Source organism: Triturus cristatus, chromosome 1_1, assembly GCF_964204655.1.
Source record: "Triturus cristatus chromosome 1_1, aTriCri1.1, whole genome shotgun sequence".
Lineage (NCBI taxonomy): Eukaryota > Metazoa > Chordata > Amphibia > Caudata > Salamandridae > Triturus > Triturus cristatus.
Window position 1 is genome coordinate 1,305,014,539 of NC_140579.1, and position 21,915 is coordinate 1,305,036,453.

Sequence of the window (21,915 nt, forward strand, 5' to 3'; positions counted from 1 at the left end):
TCACCTCTAACCGCGCTCTAAAAGTGTGGACTGAGGCAGGCATCACTACACTAGGAGATTTTTTTTATGGAGGGTGTATTAATGTCGCATGAAACGTTTGTACGTGTCCATGGTGCCCCAGATACGTTGTTCCTATTACACGCACATATTTCCAGATACATACGCATCACGTGGTCACCCGAAGACACTGAACCACCTGCGAATACACTGCTTACCATGCAGTATCTAATGGGTAACGGGGCTCGACTGACTAAATGGCTCACTCATGGGATTCGAGTAGAGAGAACGATCTCATTACAGCCGCTACGGGACAAGTGGGAAAGGGACGTGGGTCGTACATTTACGGTTAAAGAATGGGACGCTATATTGGGGTTCCCCAAGAAGGTCTCCCACAACCCCAAGTTCAAATTTATTCCGTTGATGTTGCTACACAGGGCATATTTAACCCCACGCAGGCTGAACGCTATGTTCCAGGGGGCGAATGATGACTGCCCGCGCTGCCACGCACCCGACGCAGGATTGACACACATGATATGGGCTTGCCCCAGACTGGGACATTACTGGGCGACGGTGTGCAAGCTATTGACGGCAGTGGCCCCGGTGCGACGGAATGACACCTTAGAATACTGTATACTGGGTCTGGGACCCCGTGAAAAGAAGGGCAGCCCTACCACACGTTTTTGCGAACTCAGCGCTCCTTTTGGACAAGAGAGCCATAACCACACGCTGGAAAGCCACTAGAGCCCCATCCTTACTGGACTGGCATACCGAAATGTTGAAATGGGGTAGAGCAGAAGGGATTGAACTGCAAAGAGAGGAATTTAGGGGCCTAAGGAAAACACTGATTTCACTAAGTTGGCATGCAATGCTGGAACAATACGCCGCGATAGATATTTTGTCTTACTGGACACACTGGAGTCATTGCAAGGGGGTCTGACATGCGAATATGGGACACTTGGCTCCCCATGCCACCTGTGTGCGGTGCTAGGTACATTAATGGGATCATACAGCTCCATCCCGGCAGACTTTGAAGCCGAAATGCACACGCACGCGTTAGTGGATGTTGTGCAAATACCATTGTTGAATGTTAAAGGCCGAGCATGCGGGGAGGGAGGGGAGGTGGGGAGATTGTTGTTATTGTTATGATGTTTTTAATAATATTATATTCTGAAGGCTTTCGTAACTTGCCATCCACTTTGCCTAACATCCTGGTACATACCAGGATCACGAGAATGACTTGTATAGACATGCTGATAGAAAACCGATTTTAAGGGTATTGGATCATTCCATGTTGCCATTTGCAGATACTTGTGGATGTTTAACATTGTTAAAGAGTATTATCCTGTGCTGATGGTAAATAGGCCCTGTTATATCACGTGTCTATATGCCATTCTACATTGCTGTATGAGGCCTCACTTACTGTTTTGTAAAACAAATAAAAAAATTAAAAAAAAACACACAACGCAAGACAAATGTGGCCCCAGGCGCTCAGCTCATGAAAGGGAACGCCATTCCCTTCATTACCAGGGCCGTGAAATTTACAAGTAAATAAAGAGACAGCGCCCCATATAAAACAATCTAAACATAATCACAGAGGGAGCATAATTACGAGGCCACCTTTGAAGGGGCTGCACTCTTCCACTGAAAGCACGTGCGAGCGGCAGTGCAGCTTCAGGGCGGCAGGGGGCGTCTACAGCACCCTACTGCACAGATGAGCGACGACATCACCAGCAGCACGCAGCGCAGTGCAGGAAACATGGCGTCACCTTAAGAGATAACCATAACAAAATCTAGACCATCACCCAAGTGAAGAAGTCTTCACAGAGTAACTAGGGCCATCAAGTTTATGTTTCCCAGCCCATCTGTCAGTACACTGTATAGGGCCCTTTAAGAGGGGCCCATGTCCGGCAACAACAGAACCCGGAGTGTCTCCAGAGGAGGCCTGTAGTGTCCTAGCATGGACACGTTCTAGTGTTCATGCATGTGTGTAATACTCTTTACACCCACCCACCACCTACGTCACTGGGTCAGGTGACGAGGGTAATAAAAAGGCTCGAGCGCACGTGCTCGAGGCCAGTTCCCTACTACCCCAACTATGTGTCTGTGTCCGTTACTGCTGCCGAGCATGAGGGCCTAGGGCCCAACATAACAATGGCGACGAGGGTGGCGTAAAGCGAGGTGTCGGAGAGCCCACCTCACACCTCATGTGCCTGACTTAATCTGCCCCCTGCGTGGAAGAGCCCTGGGGGAGAAGAGTGGTCCGAGCGGAGCCCACCCGCGTCGGCCACGACCCCCGCAAGTGGAGCGCACCACGCGGAGCCCACCCGCGTGGGTGAACAGGCGCGCCAAAGTGAGGGTAGCCAAGCGGGTGCCCACCCCACAGCAGCGGAGCCCACCCGCGCCGAGGATCCGACCCGCCGGCCGAGATGGGGCCGTAACGAAAGGAGCTGTAGCGAGAAGTGACGCTGCTGCAGCGGGAGCCGACCCCACTACAGCGCGACGGTGAGTGACCACCAGCGGGGGGGGGCCCACCCCACGACGAAGTCAAGCGGTGCCCGTTGTACCTGCCCCCACGAAGAGCAGAGAGCTGGCGGCGGTGTGAGAGAACAAAGCGGAGCCCACCCGCAGTCGAGCAAGGACAGTAGCACCCCCTCCCCGCCGCGCAGCGTATGGAAGGAGAGGCTGCTGCGGCGGGGTGTGGGAAAAGAAAAGGAAGTGACCGGCCCGCGGCCGGAGAAAGAAGCGGCTCACCGGCGTAGAAGAGGAGCCCACCCTCAGACGCCGCATCATGGACAGACCCCGTCTCCCCGCCCGCTCCCCGCACGGCATGCAGGCCGAGTGAGGCTGCGGGAGCGGGAGGGGGGGAAGAGAGGACAAATCGGAGCACGGCCCGAGGCCATTTAAAAACTTAGTACAGGCGGCGAGGGAAGCCTACACGGTGTATGCTGCCCCAACGAATAGAGCCGGCATTCAACACTGACGCCCCCCCCCCCCCCGCCCCGAGCAGCGTGATGTCAAAGGAGTTGCTGCGGGCGGGGAGAGCAAAATGCACACGAGCGGGGGGCCTGAATAAAGGACGCGAGGGACAACCCAGGCGGCCGAGGAGTGCTGCAACGGCCCCCCCCCCCACACGCGGCCTGCGAAGGTGGAAGGCCTGCGGGAAGTGTGGAAACAACAGGATGGTGCCAGCGCCGCCCGGGAATGAGCTACAGAGCCCACACCCTCCTGCAATAAATGAAGCACATGGGGTGCAAACTGAGCCCCAGCCCCATCCACACCAGGAATAAACTATGCCCCAATTCACGAGTGATGCCTCGCCTCTGAGCAGCTGCCTGAAAATACCTGTGCCCCCCCCTGCCTCATTAAATAAATGTAAAAGAGACTTACCTGCTGGCTGGTGGTGTCCTGCACTCCACTGTTCTGCCTGGCTCCAGCTCCCCTCCACAGCCCGAGTGAAGCCTGGAAAGAGGGAAGACAACAGGGCAGAAAGTTCTGGCAGCCAAGAAGGGTGCTGCTGCATGGAGAAAGCAACACTGCCATCTAGTGGCCACTGGTGGTACTGCAGCAATAGAGAAATCAACAAGCCTGCAGCAAGCCAAGGAAATCCAGCAGCCACAGGAGACCGACGGATTGCAGCGCAAGGAAAAGAGACAGTCTGCCACAGGGATGCAGCGCCATCCCACAGCGACAAGGAGGAAGAAAGAAAAATGGTGTCAAGCCACATCCACCCCCAGCAAGGACTGCGCTGTCGCCGCATCAAGTGGAGCGAACTCTCGAAAGAGCAAACGGACTAAGCGCAGATGTACCCCGGACGCGGAAGGTACACAGCAGCGCCTACAGGAGAGGAACCCACTGAAGAGGATGGGCGCAGCAAGTATCCGACACTGGCGGGCAAGGATGCAGAGGCACACCCAGTGGCGCCAAGAAGCCACCACATGAAGAGATCACGGTACAAGGAGCAACGTTACACTGAAGATGTACCACGACGGTACGAAGATGAGCGTGCACCAGCGCCTGACAAGGCAGCGAACACAGGTAGTCACACGACGTGGCGCACCTCGTGAACACGGGTAGTCACACGACGTGACACCTCGTCAAGCCGACCAGCCAAAGGGTCGCACCACAAAGGGCAAGCCGACCAGCCAAAGGGTCGCACCACAAAGGTCAAGCCGACCAGCCAAATGGTCGCACCACAAAGGCCAAGCCGACCTGCCAAATGGTCGCACCACAGAAGCCAACCCGCCAGGGGTTGCAAAAGGAGGCAACCGACGCACGGGTCAGTGAAGCTACAGAACAAGAGGTCTGACGACAAGATCGAAGGTATCCTGACAGTGATCGGCAGCCCGGACCGTCAAGTGGTCCAAGAAGCTCAAGAAGAACGAAGAGGACCAAGAGTATGGCCCCACGAACTTCAACAACCAAAGTAACTGGTGAAAAGGAGAAGATGAAGAGAAAGTCACGACCCTAACTCGGAATGCTGAGGAAGATGGAGAGAGTGTTCTCGGACGAGGACAAGACCAGGGGGAACACGTGCAGAGTGCGCGCGCTGCATGGAGAAGCCTGGCCAGACCAAGAGGAGAAGAGAAACGGTCCAGAGTAGGTCGTGAAGCGAAGAGATGAAGATATCAGAGTGGCATGTCTGCCACTAAAAGGAAAAGGGGAAAGAAAGAGATCTGAGTGGCACGGTTGCCACTGCAAGAAGAAGGAGAAGAAGTCAGAGTGACTCGACACCCTCACGGAGAAAAGAATCAAGGAAAGAGAGGAGTGTGGCAAGACTACTCACACCCTGAAGATAAGGAAGGCGACAAGTGCCAGAACATGGAGAGCAAGTCCTGTGAACACCCTTCACGGAGAGAAGACCATCTGCTTGACGATGCATTCACCATACCTGGGATCTGCAGAGGTGAGCAGGCCGGACCGTTCGGAACATCCACCTTTGGGGTCACGCGGACACTGGACAATGCCAGCCGTGGTGACTCAGGGGCAAAGGCCTCAGGGATGCCAGTGAGAGAGAGCATCCCCGCGACGAGAGATGGTCATCAGCCGCCCTTCAGCAAAGGTCCCAGGAGGATCAAGACATCGCGCGCGAAAGACAGGAGCCAACAGCTACCCTCCAGGTCTGACTGCGGAATCTGAGGTGAGACCTGTCGTCTCCTCCGCACCCGCACTTATCGGCATGGGAGTAACACGATACAGGACACTCAACCCAGGCCAGATCTGATGAAGAGGGCCTCAGGGATATCCCGTGGCAGGGGAACACCTGCGAGAGGGGCATCCTGGTGAGAGGGGTGTCTTGCGAACAACCCGTCTTTTGCTAAAACAGAATACACGCCACCGATGAAGAATAGGACTAGACTAAAAGATGAACGGCAACATCTAGCGGTGAACCACAAGAACTTCAACTGCGTTTGTCGCCATGGAAATAAAGTGAAGAAAAGACTGAGTACAACTTCAAAGCAGAGTCGTCAACAGACTGGATCCATCGAGCACCCAGGCTGGTGCCACAGTGAACTGGTGGTCTACGCGACAGGAAGAACATCGTCCGCGACAGTAAGAACATCGTCTGCGACTCCAAGCAGCTGAACCGTGAGCGACTCTGCAGAAGTTTGGTCACTGTATTACATCTGTGTGTATCTTTCTTTCTCCCCTAGGTTGAACTTTGACTCTGGGTTTTTGTCATTAAAAATTGGGAGGAATGTAGTGTCCTAGCATGGACACGTTCTAGTGTTCATGCATGTGTGTAATACTCTTTACACCCACCCAACACCTACATCACTGGGTCAGGTGACGAGGGTAATAAAAAGGCTCGAGCGCACGTGCTCGAGGCCAGTTCCCTACTACCCCAACTATGTGTCTGTGTCCGTTACTGCTGCCGAGCATGAGGGCCTAGGGCCCAACATAACAGAGGCCAATCGGTGAATGTCTCACCATAAGTACGTAATCTGGCGGGCCACCGCACTCAAACCAGGGGTGGGCAGCCACTGAAAGCTCGTCCGGCTCACTTCTGAGTCTTCTTGGACCCTCGGGTCCAAAACGACCTGAGCTTGCAGCAGGATATTAAGACACAGCATTAACCTTTGATGTAAAACGGAGACCCAGAAAAGGAGACCCATCTAGAGGCTGAATTGCACATTGTTAAACAAGAAAAACTGCGATCAATCCCAGCTTTCCTACTTGGAAATGGTGTCATCCTTGGCAAATATTTTATTTCACCTAGCCTCCTTGTCCTTCATTATCATATATAAGAGAACCCTCAAATACGTGAGGACAGGATGGACGCTGTACTAAAACCTCTTGTGTTTGATTTAATATGCTACACTGTTGCTCAATCTATAATAGTAATCTAGGTCAGATTTTGAGTATACATGACGACTGACATGCCTCTTAGTTCACTAATGGCATTGTCAAGGGGGTGAAGTGAGAGCTTATGTTAAAAAATGATCCCTTCTAATAAAATACCTTTTAAAGTGGTGATATAATCTGATGTACTAAGAAGAAACACTTCCACATGTTAAGTAAATACAGGTTTTAAATTTTGAATAAACTATCATATTTTACGTGTTGTTTGTCGCACTATTTACAAGAAAAATATTTTCATGGCTCGGTTCACGCACAAGCTCTTTAAGCCAGGCACTAGACTCTGCTCTCCCTGTTAATTTGTTAGCTTGCCCGCCTCTAATTAACATCTGTAGCACTACAACAGGCTAGCAGCAGGTCTCTCCAGAAGGAGCACGTGCTCTGAAATGCTAGGGGCACAAACAACTGGGCACCTAACTCTTGAAAACAGTCCTGCTCCAGGGCTTCGACCACTGCCTTCACTCAGGGGCGGCTGGCAAGGCTCGTGGGTGATGGTGGTCGGGGGCGCGGGCTGCTTAAAAAAAAAAAAGTATCATGCCGCCACCGGGTCCCACATCTCTGCGCAACACGGCGCTCATTCAGGGGCTGGAGGGGTGGGCATGTTCTCCATGCAGGCTGTAATGTAGCTTGCATAGAGAACAGAGGAGAGTGCATGACTGTTTTGGACGACGCAAGAGAGCCGACCAAACGAACAAGTTACTTACCTTCAGTAACGCTTTTTCTGGTGGATACAGTATCTGCCTGTGGATTCCTCACCTTGTGAATATCCCCTGCGTCAGCAACATTCGGAAACTTTTGTAGCAGTCCACGCCGATGAGGTCGAAGACGACGTCACAGAGACACGGCTCCGCACGCGACTCCGCTGACGTCACCGGCTCCATAAGAAGACCTCGTCGGCGTGATGACGTCAGTTCCGCCCCTTTTTTCCGTGCCTTCGAGGCACACGGACGGACTGACAGCAATATATATACACAGTATACACAGTACACAATATGCAGATCAACACACACACAGTGTGGAGAATAAGCAGAAAGGCAAATGAAGTAACACAATGCCCTTGAGAGATATAAATACATTTTGAAACACCAACAACAGAACTATAGGTATAGAAGGATGGACAACGGGGAGGCGGGTGGGTCAGTGAGGAATCCACAGGCAGATACTGTATCCACCAGAAAAAGCGTTACCGAAGGTAAGTAACTTGTTCTTCTGATGGATACATCTGCCAGTGGATTCCTCACCTTGTGAATAGATTCCCACAGCAGTCCCGCTCCCGGAGGAGGGTGTCCACCCTTCTACACCAGAAAGTCCTGAAGGACGGAACAAGCAAAGTGTCCGTCCCTCCTCACTTCGGTGTCTAAGCAATAATGTTTTGCGAAAGTGTGGAGGGAGGCCCAAGTTGCCGCCCTACAAATGTCCTCCACAGGAACCCCCCTAGACAAAGCAGATGTGGAAGACTTTGCCCTAGTGGAATGAGCTCTCAAACCCTCTGGAGGTTCCTTACCCGCCAGGGAGTAGCAGATCTTAATGCACAAGACAATCCTCCTGGAAAGGGTGCGCGTGTGCACCGCTCGACCTTTCCTGCAGCCAACAAAGCCCACGAAGAGCTGGTCTTCAACTCTGAAGTCCTTTGTCCTGTCCAGGTAGAAGCTCACCGCCCTCTTAGGGTCCAAGCGGTGAAGTCTCTCCTACTCCTTGGAAGGGTGAGTGGGAGGATAGAAGGAGGGAAGGGTAATGGATTGCCCCAGATGGAAGGGAGTTACCACCTTAGGCAAAAACGCAGCCCTGGTCCTGAGTACCATTCTTTCAGCATGAATGGTCAAGAATGGGGGTTTTGAACTTAGAGCTTGAAGCTCACTTACCCTCCTTGCCGAGGTGATTGCAATGAGGAAAACCGTCTTAAAGGACAACAGTCTCAAGGGAAACTTGTGTAAGGGTTCGAAGGGAGAACCCATAAGATAAGTTAAAACAAGGTTTAAGTCCCATTGAGGCACAATAAAGGGAGTAGGAGGAAACCTGTTTGTGAGACCCTTGAGAAAACGAAGAACAATAGGTGATTTAAATAACGACGGCTGATCCGGCAAACAAAGGAAAGCCGACAAATAACCCCTAACAGTAGCCACAGCAAAGCCTTGCTGAGCAAGGGCAAACTGAAGGATGTTAGATAGACGAGCCTTCAAAGGGTCAATGGACTTCTCTCCGCACCAAAGTACAAACTTAGACCACCTATAGGAATATATGGATTTGGTGGAATGACGTCTGGCAGACAAAATTACATCTACCACATCCGGTGAAAGAGAAAAAGAACTCAGGTTGCCCCGTTCAATCTCCAGGCATGAAGGTGTAAGCTCTGGAGGTGGGGGTGAAGAACCTGCGCATCCGACTGCGAGAGGAGGTCTGCCCTCAGAGGGAGACGGAGCGGAGGGCACGAGGAGAGGTGGAGAAGATCTGTGTACCACACCCTTCTTGGCCAATCCGGGGCGATCAATATAACTTGGGCCCGGTCTTGGCGAATCTTCCTCAGAACCCGAGGAATCAAGGGTATGGGAGGAAACGCGTAAAGGAGTCGTGAGCCCCAACTCAACTGAAACGCGTCCCCCAACGCTCCCTGAATCGGATACTGGAGACTGCAGAATGACGGGCAGTGAGCATTGTCATGAGTGGCGAACAGGTCCACCCGAGGAGTTCCCCACATCCGAAAGACGTGACGAACTACCTCCGGATGAAGCCTCCACTCGTGGTCGGCAGAGAACTGCCGACTGAGACTGTCTGCACGTACGTTCAGAACCCCGGCCAGATGATTCGCCATCAGACAAATCTGATGGTCCTGAGCCCAGGACCACAGACGCAGGGCCTCTCTGCAGAGACAAAGAGACCCCACTCCTCCCTGTTTGTTTATATACCACATTGCGGTAGTGTTGTCCGTCAGCACTTGAACAGACTGACCGCGAAGGGAAGGGGGGGAAGGCCTTGATCACCCGTAACTCCAGAAGGTTGATGTGAAGCATCCTTTCCTCTGGAGACCAAAGACCCTTGATCTCCAGATCCCCCAGATGAGCACCCCACCCTAAGGTGGATGCATCCGTTATCACTGTGGCCACCGATGGAGGTAGATGGAAGGGCTTTCCTTGGGACAGATTGCCCTCCACGCTCCACCAAGATAGATCTGCTGCAGCTTCTCTGGAGATCCTCACAGACTCCCTGAGATCTCCTTTGTGCTGATACCACTGCTTGCGGACGCACCACTGGAGCGCCCTCATGTGCCAGCGTGCATGGTTGACCAACAGGATGCAGGAAGCAAACAGACCGAGCAGGCGAAGGACCTTCAGGACTGGAACGAACGCTCCATTGCAAAATAAAGGAATCATTTCCTGTATGTCGAGAATCCTTTGAGGAGGAGGGAATGCTCGACACACAGTAGTGTCCAGTACCGCACCTATGAACAGGTTGCGCTGAGAGGGCACCAGGTGAGATTTGGGCACGTTTATCGAGAAACCCAATTTGAACAACAGCTGAGTTGTATCCTGCAGATGATGAAGCACCTTCTCTGGCGACTCCGCTTTGATCAGCCAGTCGTCCAGATAGGGGAAAACGGCAATCCCATACCTTCTGAGATGGGCTGCCACCACTGCCATCACCTTCGTGAAGACTCGGGATGCAGTAGTAAGACGAAACGGAAGGACCGCAAACTGATAATGTTGCGATCCTACCGTAAACCGGAGATACTTCCTGTGCGACTTCGGGATGGGGATGGGAAAATACGCATCCTGCAAGTCGATCGACACCATCCAGTCCTCCTGATTCAGAGCTTGAAGAACCTGCGCAAGGGTGAACATCTTGAACTTCTCTTGCTTCAGATAAAAATTCAAGATCCTGAGGTCCAATATCGGACGCAATCTGCCGTCCTTTTTCGGAATCAGGAAATACCGGGAGTAGCATCCCTGACCCCTCTCCTGCTCTGGAACCACCTCTATTGCACCCTTCTGAATCAACTTCAGGACTTCCTCCTGCAGGAGAAGACGGTGGTCCTCCGAGCAAGCACCTTGACAAGGAGGGTAATTTGGAGGGAATTGCCGAAAGGGAAGGGCGTACCCATTTTTTACAAGATCCAGAACCCAGAGATCTGTAGTTACACATTCCCAATCTTGTAGAAAATGGGAAAGCCGGCCCCCCACAGGACCAGCATGATCCAGAATGTCGGATCTAGGGCTGTTTTGCGGTGGTGGGAGGGGCTGAAGAGGAAGAGGAAGAGGAGGAGGAGGAGAGTTGACGGCCACGTGAGCGACCCCCGATTCTTCCTCTGTAACCCTTGGACAAAGCGCCTTGCTGTTGTTGCTGCTGTTGCTGGGTCTGTCTGTAAGAGCGAAAAGTCGCCCTTCCGAAGCCTCTATACTTCTTGAAAGATTCCCTTGGCTGGGATTGAAGACCCAACGACCTTGCCGTAGCCTTGCTCTCCTTGAAGCGTTCGAGAGCGGCATCCGCCTTCTTGCCGAACAAACCAGACCCATCAAATGGTAGGTCCAACAAAGCCGACTGCACATCTTGGGAGAATTCGGAGGACTTTAGCCACGCACTCCTCCTGGTAGCAACAGAAGACCCCATAACTCTGGCAACTGAGTCTGCTGTGTCCACTCCACTTAGAATTAATTGTCGTGCAGCCGCCTGAGCATCAGTCAAAACTTCATTGAAGCCGGCCCTATCCTCCTCCGACAACTTTGGTGCCAATTTTTTCGCTAAGTCCATAGGCGCATGGATATAGCGCCCCAACAGACAAGTCGCGTTTATTGACTTTAGGGCCATGCTGGCTGAAGAAAAGACCTTTTTGGCAGACTGGTCCATCTTTTTGGCTTCTCTGTCCCCTGGAACCTGAGGGAAAGCACCCTCGGATCTTCCCGAACAAGCAGCCTGAACCACCAGGCTCTCAGGCGATGGGTGCGATGTTAAAAACTCAGGATCCCCTGGAGCCGCCCTATACCTCCTTGCGACCGTCCTAGAGACCGCGGGAGCTGAAAAAGGTTTACGCCATACCTCTAATACGGGGTCGATAATGGCCTCATTAAAGGGCAACAAAGGCTCCGAGACTGCAGTAGGCGAATGCAGCACCTCAGTAAGAATATTAGACCTGAACTCCGTGGTTGGTAACTGGAGGTCTAACAACTCCGCAGCCTTCCTGATGACCGCATGATACAGCGCTGCATCCTTTGCGGGCTCATCTGATGGTGGAGTGATTTCCCACTCAGGAGACAAATCCAGCCCACTTGCCTCCTTTAGCTCCTCAAACACTTCATCAGAGTCAACCAACTCTCCCTCTTCAGCTTCCTGCAAAAGATAACTCCTTTCATCCACCACTCTCTGCGCCTCCCTTCTGGATCGAATCTGCACCAGTGGCGTCGGCAGCGCCGCGTTCGAATCCGACAGCGCCGGCCGCGGCGTCAAACGTGGATCCGCTGGAGCAGCCGGCGTTGAACGAGGTCGAGCCGGTGAACAGGGAAGAGGCGTCGACGTCTTCGGCGCCGGTAGATGCCAAGACGGCGCCGCTTGAAAGAACGGCATGAATGGAGCTTGAGGATAGACCTGCGGCACTCCCAAGTTAAAAGCCATCGGACCAATCGGACCCGCAGGTGCACCAGTGGTATACATGGCCCTCGAAAACACCCCATACATCGCATTTAGATAATGCGAGGGGTCCTGACCCGGTCCAGGGAATGCAGGGTACTGGTCAGGCATCACCGGACTCGGGCCTGCCGGCGCCGACGGTGGAATTAGCGGCGCCACAGGCTCACCCGGGACTGGAAGATCCTCAACCGGGGCCGGAGACGGAGCCGGAGATGAATCCGGAGCCGGAGATGGAGCCGGCGTCGGGGATATCACCGGAACCGGAGATGAAGCCGGAGCCAGCTAAGCCACTGGAGAAGAAGGAACTGGAGGTGACGTCGGGACTGGAGAAGGAGACACGGATTCCCTCCGACGCCGAGCCGGCGACTTCGACTTCGGAGCCGAACTCTTATCAGAGTGATGAGAAGAATGCCTCCTCTTCTTCTTATGCTTCTTGCCTCTCGAAGCATGCCCCGAAGTCGATTTAGACGCCGACCTCGACCTGGACTTCCTCCTTCCTCTCTTCTCTTTCTTCATCCTGGCGATGAAAAGCTTCGCCTTTCTTTGTTTTAGAGCTTTGGAGCTCATCTTGTGGCAGCAAGAACAACCATCCACATCGTGGTCGGATGAGAGACACCAAACACAGTCTTCATGTGGGTCTGTAATCGACATGTGCTTGCCACATTCCCGACAGGGCTTAAAACCCGACTTCCTTGTCGACATCTTCTCGAAGAGAAACAGAAGAAAACCAGAAGAATACACAAAGTATCAGAAAAGCTACTATCAACGATTCCCGAAATCCGTTGGCGTCGACGGCGCGGAAAAAAGGGAACTGACGTCATCACGCCGACGAGGTCTTCTTATGGAGCCGGTGACGTCAGCGGAGTCGCGTGCGGAGCCGTGTCTCTATGACGTCGTCTTCGACCTCATCGGCGTGGACTGCTACAAAGGTTTCCGAATGTTGCTGGCGCAGGGGATATTCACAAGGTGAGGAATCCACTGGCAGATGTATCCATCAGAAAGTCATTGCGCACAGGAGTGCTCTACCACTCCTCCCCTGCAGCTCTGCCCCACCCCCATATGCACTGCCGCAGCAGGAGGAAAAAATAAAATGATGAAAACATTCCATTATTAACATTTTATTTTTTCCTTTCCTTGCTGCTACTGGAAGTGGGGCGATGCTCCTCCGCTTAGCGAAGGAGCCGCCATTGCCTTCACTGTTCTCTTCATTCCATCAACCTGTTCACTAACCCCCATGAGCTTATGTTCTTGAGCTTGAGTCTTACAGAAGAAGAAGTACGAATCAAAAATGTCTCCCATCCTCTATCAAACATTGACACCACTGCTCTTTAGCATGTGTATAGATTGCGTCACTTAAGTCAGCGATACCATATTTGACATTCTTTGCTGGTAATCCCACAGTTGGTTTTGCACTACAAGGCTTAGGCAAACGTTTTTGTCTTCGCTGAATCATCCGTTAATTGTGCCCCAAGTGCTACAGACTCTCAGAGGGTTGTTTTGTTGGACCTGTTCAGCGAAACGGGTGCCAAAAACGGATTTATTTCAACACACATACAAAAGTAAAAACACATCAAATTTCAGCATCAAAAAATATATAAACAAGCACGAAAAACAAACATGTTTGACGCGTCACAGTGGTGCACATTTCCTCCTGAACTAGGTTTATTTCTCACATTTGGCAAAAGTATATTTAGCTTAGCCTAATTATCAAACAACCTCGGGATAAGGGAAAGAAGTTACTCATATTATTTATTCAAAGGTGGGAGTCAATGCAAGTGCTTCTCTACACTGGCCTTTAGGTGGTAGCAGTGTGCACCTTGCAATTCCTATGCAAAGGCGATAGGATTCCCTGTCGCCTGTGACGGTTATTGCACCAGTTATAAAAACATCAAGTCAGGACTATTAGCGAAGTACACGGTGATTTTAGGAAAATAAATGAAAAACAACTAAATAGAGCCATTACAAGGCAATGTGATTATTTACAGCAGGATTTTCTGAAACCTGTTTTCAGTCGATGCTCCTCCACTAAAGCGGAGGGAGGAGCATCGCCCCACTCGGAGCAGTGTAAAATAAAAGAAAAAAGTCAAACAGATGTTATTATCATTTTATTATCAGGTTCATGCGTGGCGGGGCCAGGCTCCTGTGATGCTGGGAGGAGGAATGGTTGCTGCACTCTAAAGTGCGCATGATGGTTTGGCCGGCCGTCTTGGCCCGGCCGAACCGGCATGCACACTGTGCATGTTCTCCACCCAGGCTGCATTACGTGAATTTGTAAATGCAGGTGCTCAATGGGAGGGGAGTTTCTACGATTATCCTGCAAACTGCCGAGAACACACAGGAACTTGTAAATTCATAGATATTCAACCACAAGTTGCACGTAGTTTCTCACCCTGGAAACAAAAACAAACTCACTTCTGTGAAAGGCATGTGTAAGAAGAGTGTTTCTAAGGAGTACAAGAGGAGAGAACACCACTATATTTCAGGGAGCACGAGGGGAGGGGCTTCTGCACAGGGAACGTATTGACCTATGAAAAAAAATATACTAAACCACATGTGTAAATGCACGTTAGTAGAATGTACTTAAGTAGGTGTACATTTTCACAAGAGGAGAACTCCCAGTGAGTAACTGCTGCAGGAGTATTCCTAGAAACCTACAGTTGTATTTCCGGCACCATCAATTTTTTTAGAATCTTGTAGAAGTTGGAGATCTACTCCAAACATAATCGTAACCATCCAGGAGTATGTTGCGGACTTCTACAACTGGGGCTTGATGAATAGGGTCGTAAGCCAACGGTTGATTGAAGACAACAGTTATAAAGCACAAGTGATCATATTTAAAGAAGGGTTGTCAATCTACTTACGCTTGTCCTCGAAGATATTCTTGGACTTCATGTAGACCTCCGAAGGGTCCAGTTTTAGCGAGCCCGATCGGACCAGATTTGGCGGGAAAGGCAAGGGTTGTGGAGCGGATTCATTTGGGACAAGAGCTTCCAAACTTCCAGTAAGCTCTTGCTTATCGCCTTTCTATAATCAAAAAGAGAGTGCCCTTTATGTTTCCATACAACACAATTTCGAAACAGACAGAATGCTTCCAAAAAGAGGCTTTCATTTTCAAGATTGACAGCTGAGAGTCACAGCTGTGCAGGACTTATTTCATTTTACGTAGACACGTTTTTAAAAAAAAGTGGTGTAGTATGTGACACAAGAAGAAATAAGACTTCAAAACAGGTTCTTCTTCTTTGTAGATAAAAGGATTTATTCCAGAGATATGAAACCCACGACTTCTCCAACACCAGATCCCAGTAAGAATGATATTGTACAAGTCACATTCTAAACTCTAGATTTCTAAACACAAACACATTCTAATCTTTAAAGAGACATGTATCTAATCATTAGTACAACTACAGCATATAACACATCCCCCTTTTCACATAAAAAACAAACACCATAAACAGCATTCAACATATCACATTAATAATAAACAAAATCTTCATTTCGAGAAGATGGAACTCTAATTCGAGAACTGTGCCTTACACACATGTGGTCACCAGAACCACTTAAATTTCTTGTCTCACCACTGTTATCACCGATCTCAAAGAACAAGTTACTTACCTTCGGTAACGATGTATCTGTAAGAAACATTAGTTAGTTAGATTCCTCACCTTAGAATATCCCCAGGCGTCAGACTGGATCCGGAAGATTTTTCGTCAGCAATACCCCTTGCGCGTCGCTAGGCGTCTGCGGCTCCGCGTCCGTCGTCGGCGTCGTCGTCGGCGGCGTGATGACGTCGTCGGAGTACTTAGACGCCGCCCTCGCGCGCTGACGTCAGTTCTTGTACATAGCCTTCCGCGCCAGGAACGCAGAGCCATGCAAAGACCGACACTGGTGCCAAAAATAAAATCTAGGGGCCTGAAAAGGATAACCTTAACCCTAGATGTCAGTTCGCAGAACGGGGAGGATGGGTGGGTCGGTGAGGAATCTAACTAACTAATGTTTCTTACAGATACATCGTTACCGAAGGTAAGTAACTTGTTCATCTGAAAGAAACACGTTAGTTAGATTCCTCACCTTAGAATAGATACCCAAGCAATACCATCCCCGGTGGTGGGTCTGCGAACCAAGATCACACCAGAAAGTCCTGGAGGACAGAACGGCCAAAGAAGCCATCCCTCCGGACTTGGCTGTCAAGGCAATAATGCCTGGCAAACGTGTGTAGCGAAGCCCACGTTGCCGCCTGACAGATGTCCTGCAAAGGGACACCCCGTCCCAAAGCAGTAGTAGCCGCAGTGGCCCGAGTAGAATGGGCGCGCAGCCCAGCAGGAGGGTCCTTTTTTGCCAAGGAATAACAAATTTTGATGCACAAAACGACCCACCGAGAGATGGTCCGTTTGTGCACAGCTTTCCCCTTCTTAGCACCCACGTATCCAACGAAAAGTTGGTCGTCCACCCAGAACTGCTTTGTGCGGTCCAAATAAAAGGAGAGCGCACGTTTTGGGTCCAGACGGTGGATCCTCTCTTCCTCTTTGGAAGGATGCGGAGGCGGAAAGAAGGTGGGCAAGGTGACAGACTGCCCAAGATGAAATGGAGTCACCACTTTCGGAAGAAAGGAGGGACGAGGCCGAAGGACAACCTTGTCTGGATGAACAGACAGAAAAGGAGGCTTTGAAGATAAAGCCTGGAGCTCACTCACCCGTCTAGCCGAGGTGATGGCTACCAGAAAAGCAGACTTAAGAGTCAGAAGACGAAGGGGACAATTGTGAAGAGGCTCGAAGGGAGCGCACATCAGGAATGTCAAGACAAGATTCAAGTCCCACTGAGGCATTACAAAAGGGACAGGAGGGAACGTGTGAGTAATGCCCTTTAGAAAGCGTGTAACTACAGGGGACTTGAAAAGAGAAGGCTGATCAGGAAGCCGCAAGAAGGCAGAGATGGCAGCAAGATAACCTTTCAGGGTGCCCAGGGCAGAGCCCTGCCGGGCCAAAGAAAGAAGAAAGAGGAGAACCTCAGAAAAAGGGGCGGAAAGGGGATCCACAGCCTTTGCTGTGCACCATGCCACAAATTTGTTCCACCGGCAGGCGTATACCGTCTTTGTGGAGGGACGCCTGGCTGCCAGAATGATATCACAGACTTCAGGAGGCAAGTCAAATGGCATCAACTGCCGCCGCTCAATCTCCACGCATGGAGGTGGAGGCTGGACAGGTTCGGGTGGAGGACTGTCCCCTGCTGCTGCGACAGAAGATCCTCCCGAAGGGGCAGACGTATCGGAGGATCGGTCAACATACTGAGTAGCTCGGGATACCAGTACCTTCGTGCCCAGTCCGGAGCCACCAAGATGACTTGGGCCCGGTCGCGCCTGATCTTCTTCAGCACTCTGGGCAGAAGTGGTATAGGCGGGAAAGGCGTACAACAGACCGCAACTCCACTCGTGACGAAAAGCGTCGCCGAGCGAGTGCCGCCTTGGAAATTCCAACGCGCAGAACTGCTGACATTGCGCGTTCTCTTCGGTGGCGAATAGATCTAACCAAGGCTCTCCCCACTGCTGAAAGAGACCTTGCGCCACTTCGGAGTTCAGACGCCATTCGTGATCCATCATGCACCGGCGGCTGAGTTCGTCTGCTCTGGCGTTCAGAGAGCCCGCCAGATGTTGAACCACTAGGGTGACGCCCTGGTGTTCCAGCCACGTCCAGAGGCGCAGAGCCTCCTGACAAAGGGTCCACGACCCCACCCCGCCCTGTTTGTTGCAATACCACATGGCCGTGGTGTTGTCCGTGAACACCTGCACGACACTGCCCCTGACAGAGGGAAGGAAGGCTTTCAGTGCAAGCCGGATCGCTCTCAACTCCAACAGGTTGATGTGGAGACGAGACTCCGCCGGAGACCAGAGGCCTCTGATCTCCGCCTCTCCCATATGGCCACCCCATCCCAGGAGGGACGCATCCGTCACTACGACATGCTCCGGTTGGGGAAGGGAGAGGCTTCTGCCCATGACCCAATCGCGGTCCGTGAGCCACCACTGCAACTGCTGAGCAGTGCCCTCCGAGATCAAGACATGGTCGGACAGGTTGCCGTGATGCTGGGCCCACTGAAACTTAAGGTCCCACTGCAGAGCCCGCATGCGCCGCCTGGCGTGATGCACTAGTAGGATGCAGGAGGCCATCAGCCCCAGAAGCCGCAACACTAGCCTGACCGAAACCCAGGATAGAGGCCGAAAGATGGGAATCAGGGCCTGAATATCCCGGACCCGCTGTTCCGGTGGATAGACCCGGAACTGCGCCGAATCGAGAACCGCTCAGATGAAAAGGAGCTTCTGAGAGGGACTCAGGTGTGACTTCGGCACGTTGATGGAAAACCCCAGCAAATGCAGGAGATCCGCCGTAGTCTGGAGGTGGGAGACGACTGCCTGGGGCGAGCCCGCCTTCAACAACCAGTCGTCGAGATAGGGGAAGACTGGAACCCCTGATCTGCGCAGATGAGCTGCGACCACCGCCATCACTTTCGTGAACACCCGAGGGGCACTGGTGAGACCGAAGGGGAGCACGGTAAACTGAAAGTGCTCTGGGCCCACCGTGAACCGCAGGTAACGCCGGTGGGCCGGCAGGACGGGGATGTGGAAATATGCGTCCTGCAAGTCCAGCGCTACCATCCAGTCTCCGGGGTCTAGGGCAGCTAGAACCTGAGCCAAGGAAAACATCTTGAACCTTTCCTTCCGGAGGAAGGCATTGACGTTCCGGAGGTCCAAGATAGGGCGTAGGCCCCCTTTGCCCTTCTTGGGAACCAGAAAGTAGTGGGAATAACAACCACAACCTACTTCTGGACTCGGAACGCACTCGACGGCCCCCTTGGCCAAGAGGGCGGAAACTTCCTCGTGGAGAAGATTCAAATGATCCCCCGAGATACAGTGGTGCTGCGGTGGCATGGCTGGAGGGGTCGTCTCGAAGGGGAGGGAGTAGCCCCGTCGGACGATTTGCAGCACCCACCTGTCCGATGTGATGGACCGCCAGTGGAGCAGGTGATGGCGAACTCTGCCGCCCACTGGCGTGGAATGGGCCTGAAAGCTCGGACTAGGAAGGTTTTGAGGCGGATGCTGCTGGGGTGGATGTGGACTGACCTCCTCGTCCTCCAGAACCGCCTCGGCGGAAACCACGTCCGCGACCGCGCGCAGGTTGATTCTGCGGCTGGTGGCTAGGCGTACGTGAGGAGGCACCCCTTCCTTGGCCACGAAAGGGGCAAAAGGCGGAAGTGTGCGACCGCGGGGCCGAGAGGCCCAAGGACTTGGCCGTAGCCCGGGAGTCCTTAAAGCGATTCAGCGCACTGTCCGCTTTCTCGCCAAAAAGGCGAGTGCCATCAAAGGGCATGTCCATGAGAGAGCTCTGAACATCACCCGAAAATGACGTGGACCGCAGCCAGGCGTGACGTCTAAGCGCCACTGAGGTAGAAATCGCCCTACCCAGCGAGTCCGTGGTGTCAAGCCCACATCTTATAGCATGTCGCGCGGCATCCCTCCCATCGGCCAGAGCCTGGGTAAGTCGTGTCCGGACCTCCTCCGGACACAGGGGCAGCGCGTCCTCCACCGCATCCCACAGAGAGTGGGAATAACGGTCCAAGAGACAAGCGGTGTTCAAAGACCGCAGGCCCAAACTAAGGGAAGAGAACAGTTTCTTGCCAAACTGCTCTAGTCTCTTGGAATCCCGCTCCGGCGGGGCGGTCGGGAAAGAGGATTGGGAGGTGGAGGCCTGGATAACCAGGCTCTCAGAGGTAGGGTGTTGGGACAGAAAACTGGGGTCGCCCGGAGCAGGGCGGTGGCGCCTGGCGACGTTCCTGTCCACAGGAGGAACTGTGGAGGGCTTGGACCAGGTGCCCTGTAGAACGTCAGTGAGGGCCTCATTGAATGGCAGCAGAGGCTCAGTGGAGCTTGCTGCAGACTGAAGCACCTCAGTGAGGACGTTCGTCCTCACAGCCACGGCAGGCAGCTCGAGCCCAAGGGCTGCGGCCGCCTTGCGCAGCACCACGGAGAAAGCAGCACCCTCCTCCGAAGCCACAGTCGGAGGAGAGATGAATCCAGTGTCTGGCGAGGTATCCAGACCACTGGCCTCCCCCAGTTCATCTGCCCAGTCCTGGGACAGTTGGGCCTGAGCGGCCATAGGATCCTCGGATCCCTCCCAGTAGTCCCCATCATCCGACTCCTGGTGTAGAGGAGAAAGTAACGGAGCCGGGCGGTAGACAAAATGTGTCTCTAGCGGCGTCGATCTCGGCGTCCATCGACGCCGGACCGGCGCCGGGCCCGGAGCGGGACTGAACTGGGGCACGACGTCGAGCGGAGTTGACGTCGGCATCGGGGGTGGAACTGGTGTCGACGCCGGCGGAGGAGGCGTGACAAGGTTGACCGGCGTCGACTGGGACTCGAGAACGGGTCCCTCGGGCGCTTGCGGCGTCGAGGCCGGAGCCGTCAACGGCGCCGGGGCCGGAGCCACCGGCAGGCAAGGCAGCCCAGTCGGGTCCGCGGCGCCCGAAGGCGCGCCAGCGGGCGCCGACGGCGGAGCCAGGTTCCTCATGGCCGAGAGGAAGGCACTGACTTCCGCCGGCGTCACGTCAGTCCCAGGGACCGGAGGGTATGGGGACGGGCGCGGCGCCTGCGGCTCCGCCGGAGCCGCGGGGGTGGAACCACCCTGACCCTCGACCGAGCCGCGCGACCGGCGAGGGGAGTCCGAAGAGCGATGTCGCCTCTTGGACTTCTTGGAATGCTTCGACTTACCCGAAGACTTGGATCCCGACGACCGATGGTGACGTCGGCTGCGGCTCCGCGACCGATCCTTGGACCTCCTCCTGGACCGGGATCGAGAGGCGCACGGAGCCGAGTGGCGAATCTCGAGAAGCTTACGGGACCGCTCCCGTCTAGCCTTCGAGGTCAGGGCCTTGCAGTCCGAACACGACTCCGCGTCGTGATCGAGGCCCAAGCAGTAAAGACACCGGCGGTGATGGTCCGTAACCGACATCAATCGGTTACAGTCCGTACAGGCTTTAAACCCAGGCATCCTACCGGCACCGGTGTCGAGACACGATCAAAAAGGATCAAAAAAGTTAGTCAAAAATTGACTAAAGGGGTAGCTCTCCCGGATCTGCGCTTACTGGCGCGGAAAAAAGAAGAACTGACGTCAGCGCGCGAGGGCGGCGTCTAAGTACTCCGACGACGTCATCCCGGCACACGACGCCGACGACAGACGCGGAGCCGCAGACGACGCCTAGCGACGCGCAAGGGGTATTGCTGACGAAAAATCTTCCGGATCCAGTCTGACGCCTGGGGATATTCTAAGGTGAGGAATCTAACTAACGTGTTTCTTTCAGATATTGTTATACCTAGAACCATTGTCACCTTCCCCCTCTCTTAACAAAGGACTAGAAGAATGCGAAGACAACTCATTTTTGTCTTTCTTGCCATCCAGATCACCTAAATTGAACCAATCCGAATGATCAAACAATTTACCTTGAGATCTCAACTTATCACAAATAATTTTTGCTTGATCCTTTTTAAGTTTAATTAAAGCATTCCGATTCCACCATCCCCGATCTTGCAACATAATCGACATTCTAGCCACCTTTATGACTTTAGCTGGTTCCGAAAATTTAGATTGACCTTTCCCAACTCTAATAGGCTTTTTTATGAGTACCCAATCCCCCGGAACCAAAGACATATCCTTAACATGTTTTCTTGCATCATAGTTAGCTTTATAAGATAGCTGTTTCTCTCTTACATATGTCCTAACTTTTTGCCAGTCAATCTCATGGTGATTACCTAGTTCTACTTTACCTTTCAGCCATGATGGACTAAAAATTGTAATCGGTTTCCTAACTCTCAATAACATATATGGGGAAATGTTCGTGGTAGAATGGGGAGTCACATTATAACTCCAAATCTTATCACAGATATACTTGTATACATCCAAA

General features: G+C 52.7%; 1 protein-coding gene across 7 annotated transcripts in view; it reads right to left on the bottom strand.

Annotated features, from left to right (window-relative positions):
* The window catches only part of MAGI3 (membrane associated guanylate kinase, WW and PDZ domain containing 3), a 2,362,625-nt gene that overhangs the window by 429,896 nt on the left and 1,910,814 nt on the right, over nucleotides 1-21,915 (bottom strand). For all 7 annotated transcript variants that reach the window (XM_085653126.1, XM_085653134.1, XM_085653154.1 and 4 more), the window contains one exon: nucleotides 14,835-14,997. In XM_085653126.1, the coding sequence (XP_085509252.1) occupies nucleotides 14,835-14,997 (163 nt within the window). The remainder of the gene's footprint in view (nucleotides 1-14,834; nucleotides 14,998-21,915) is intronic.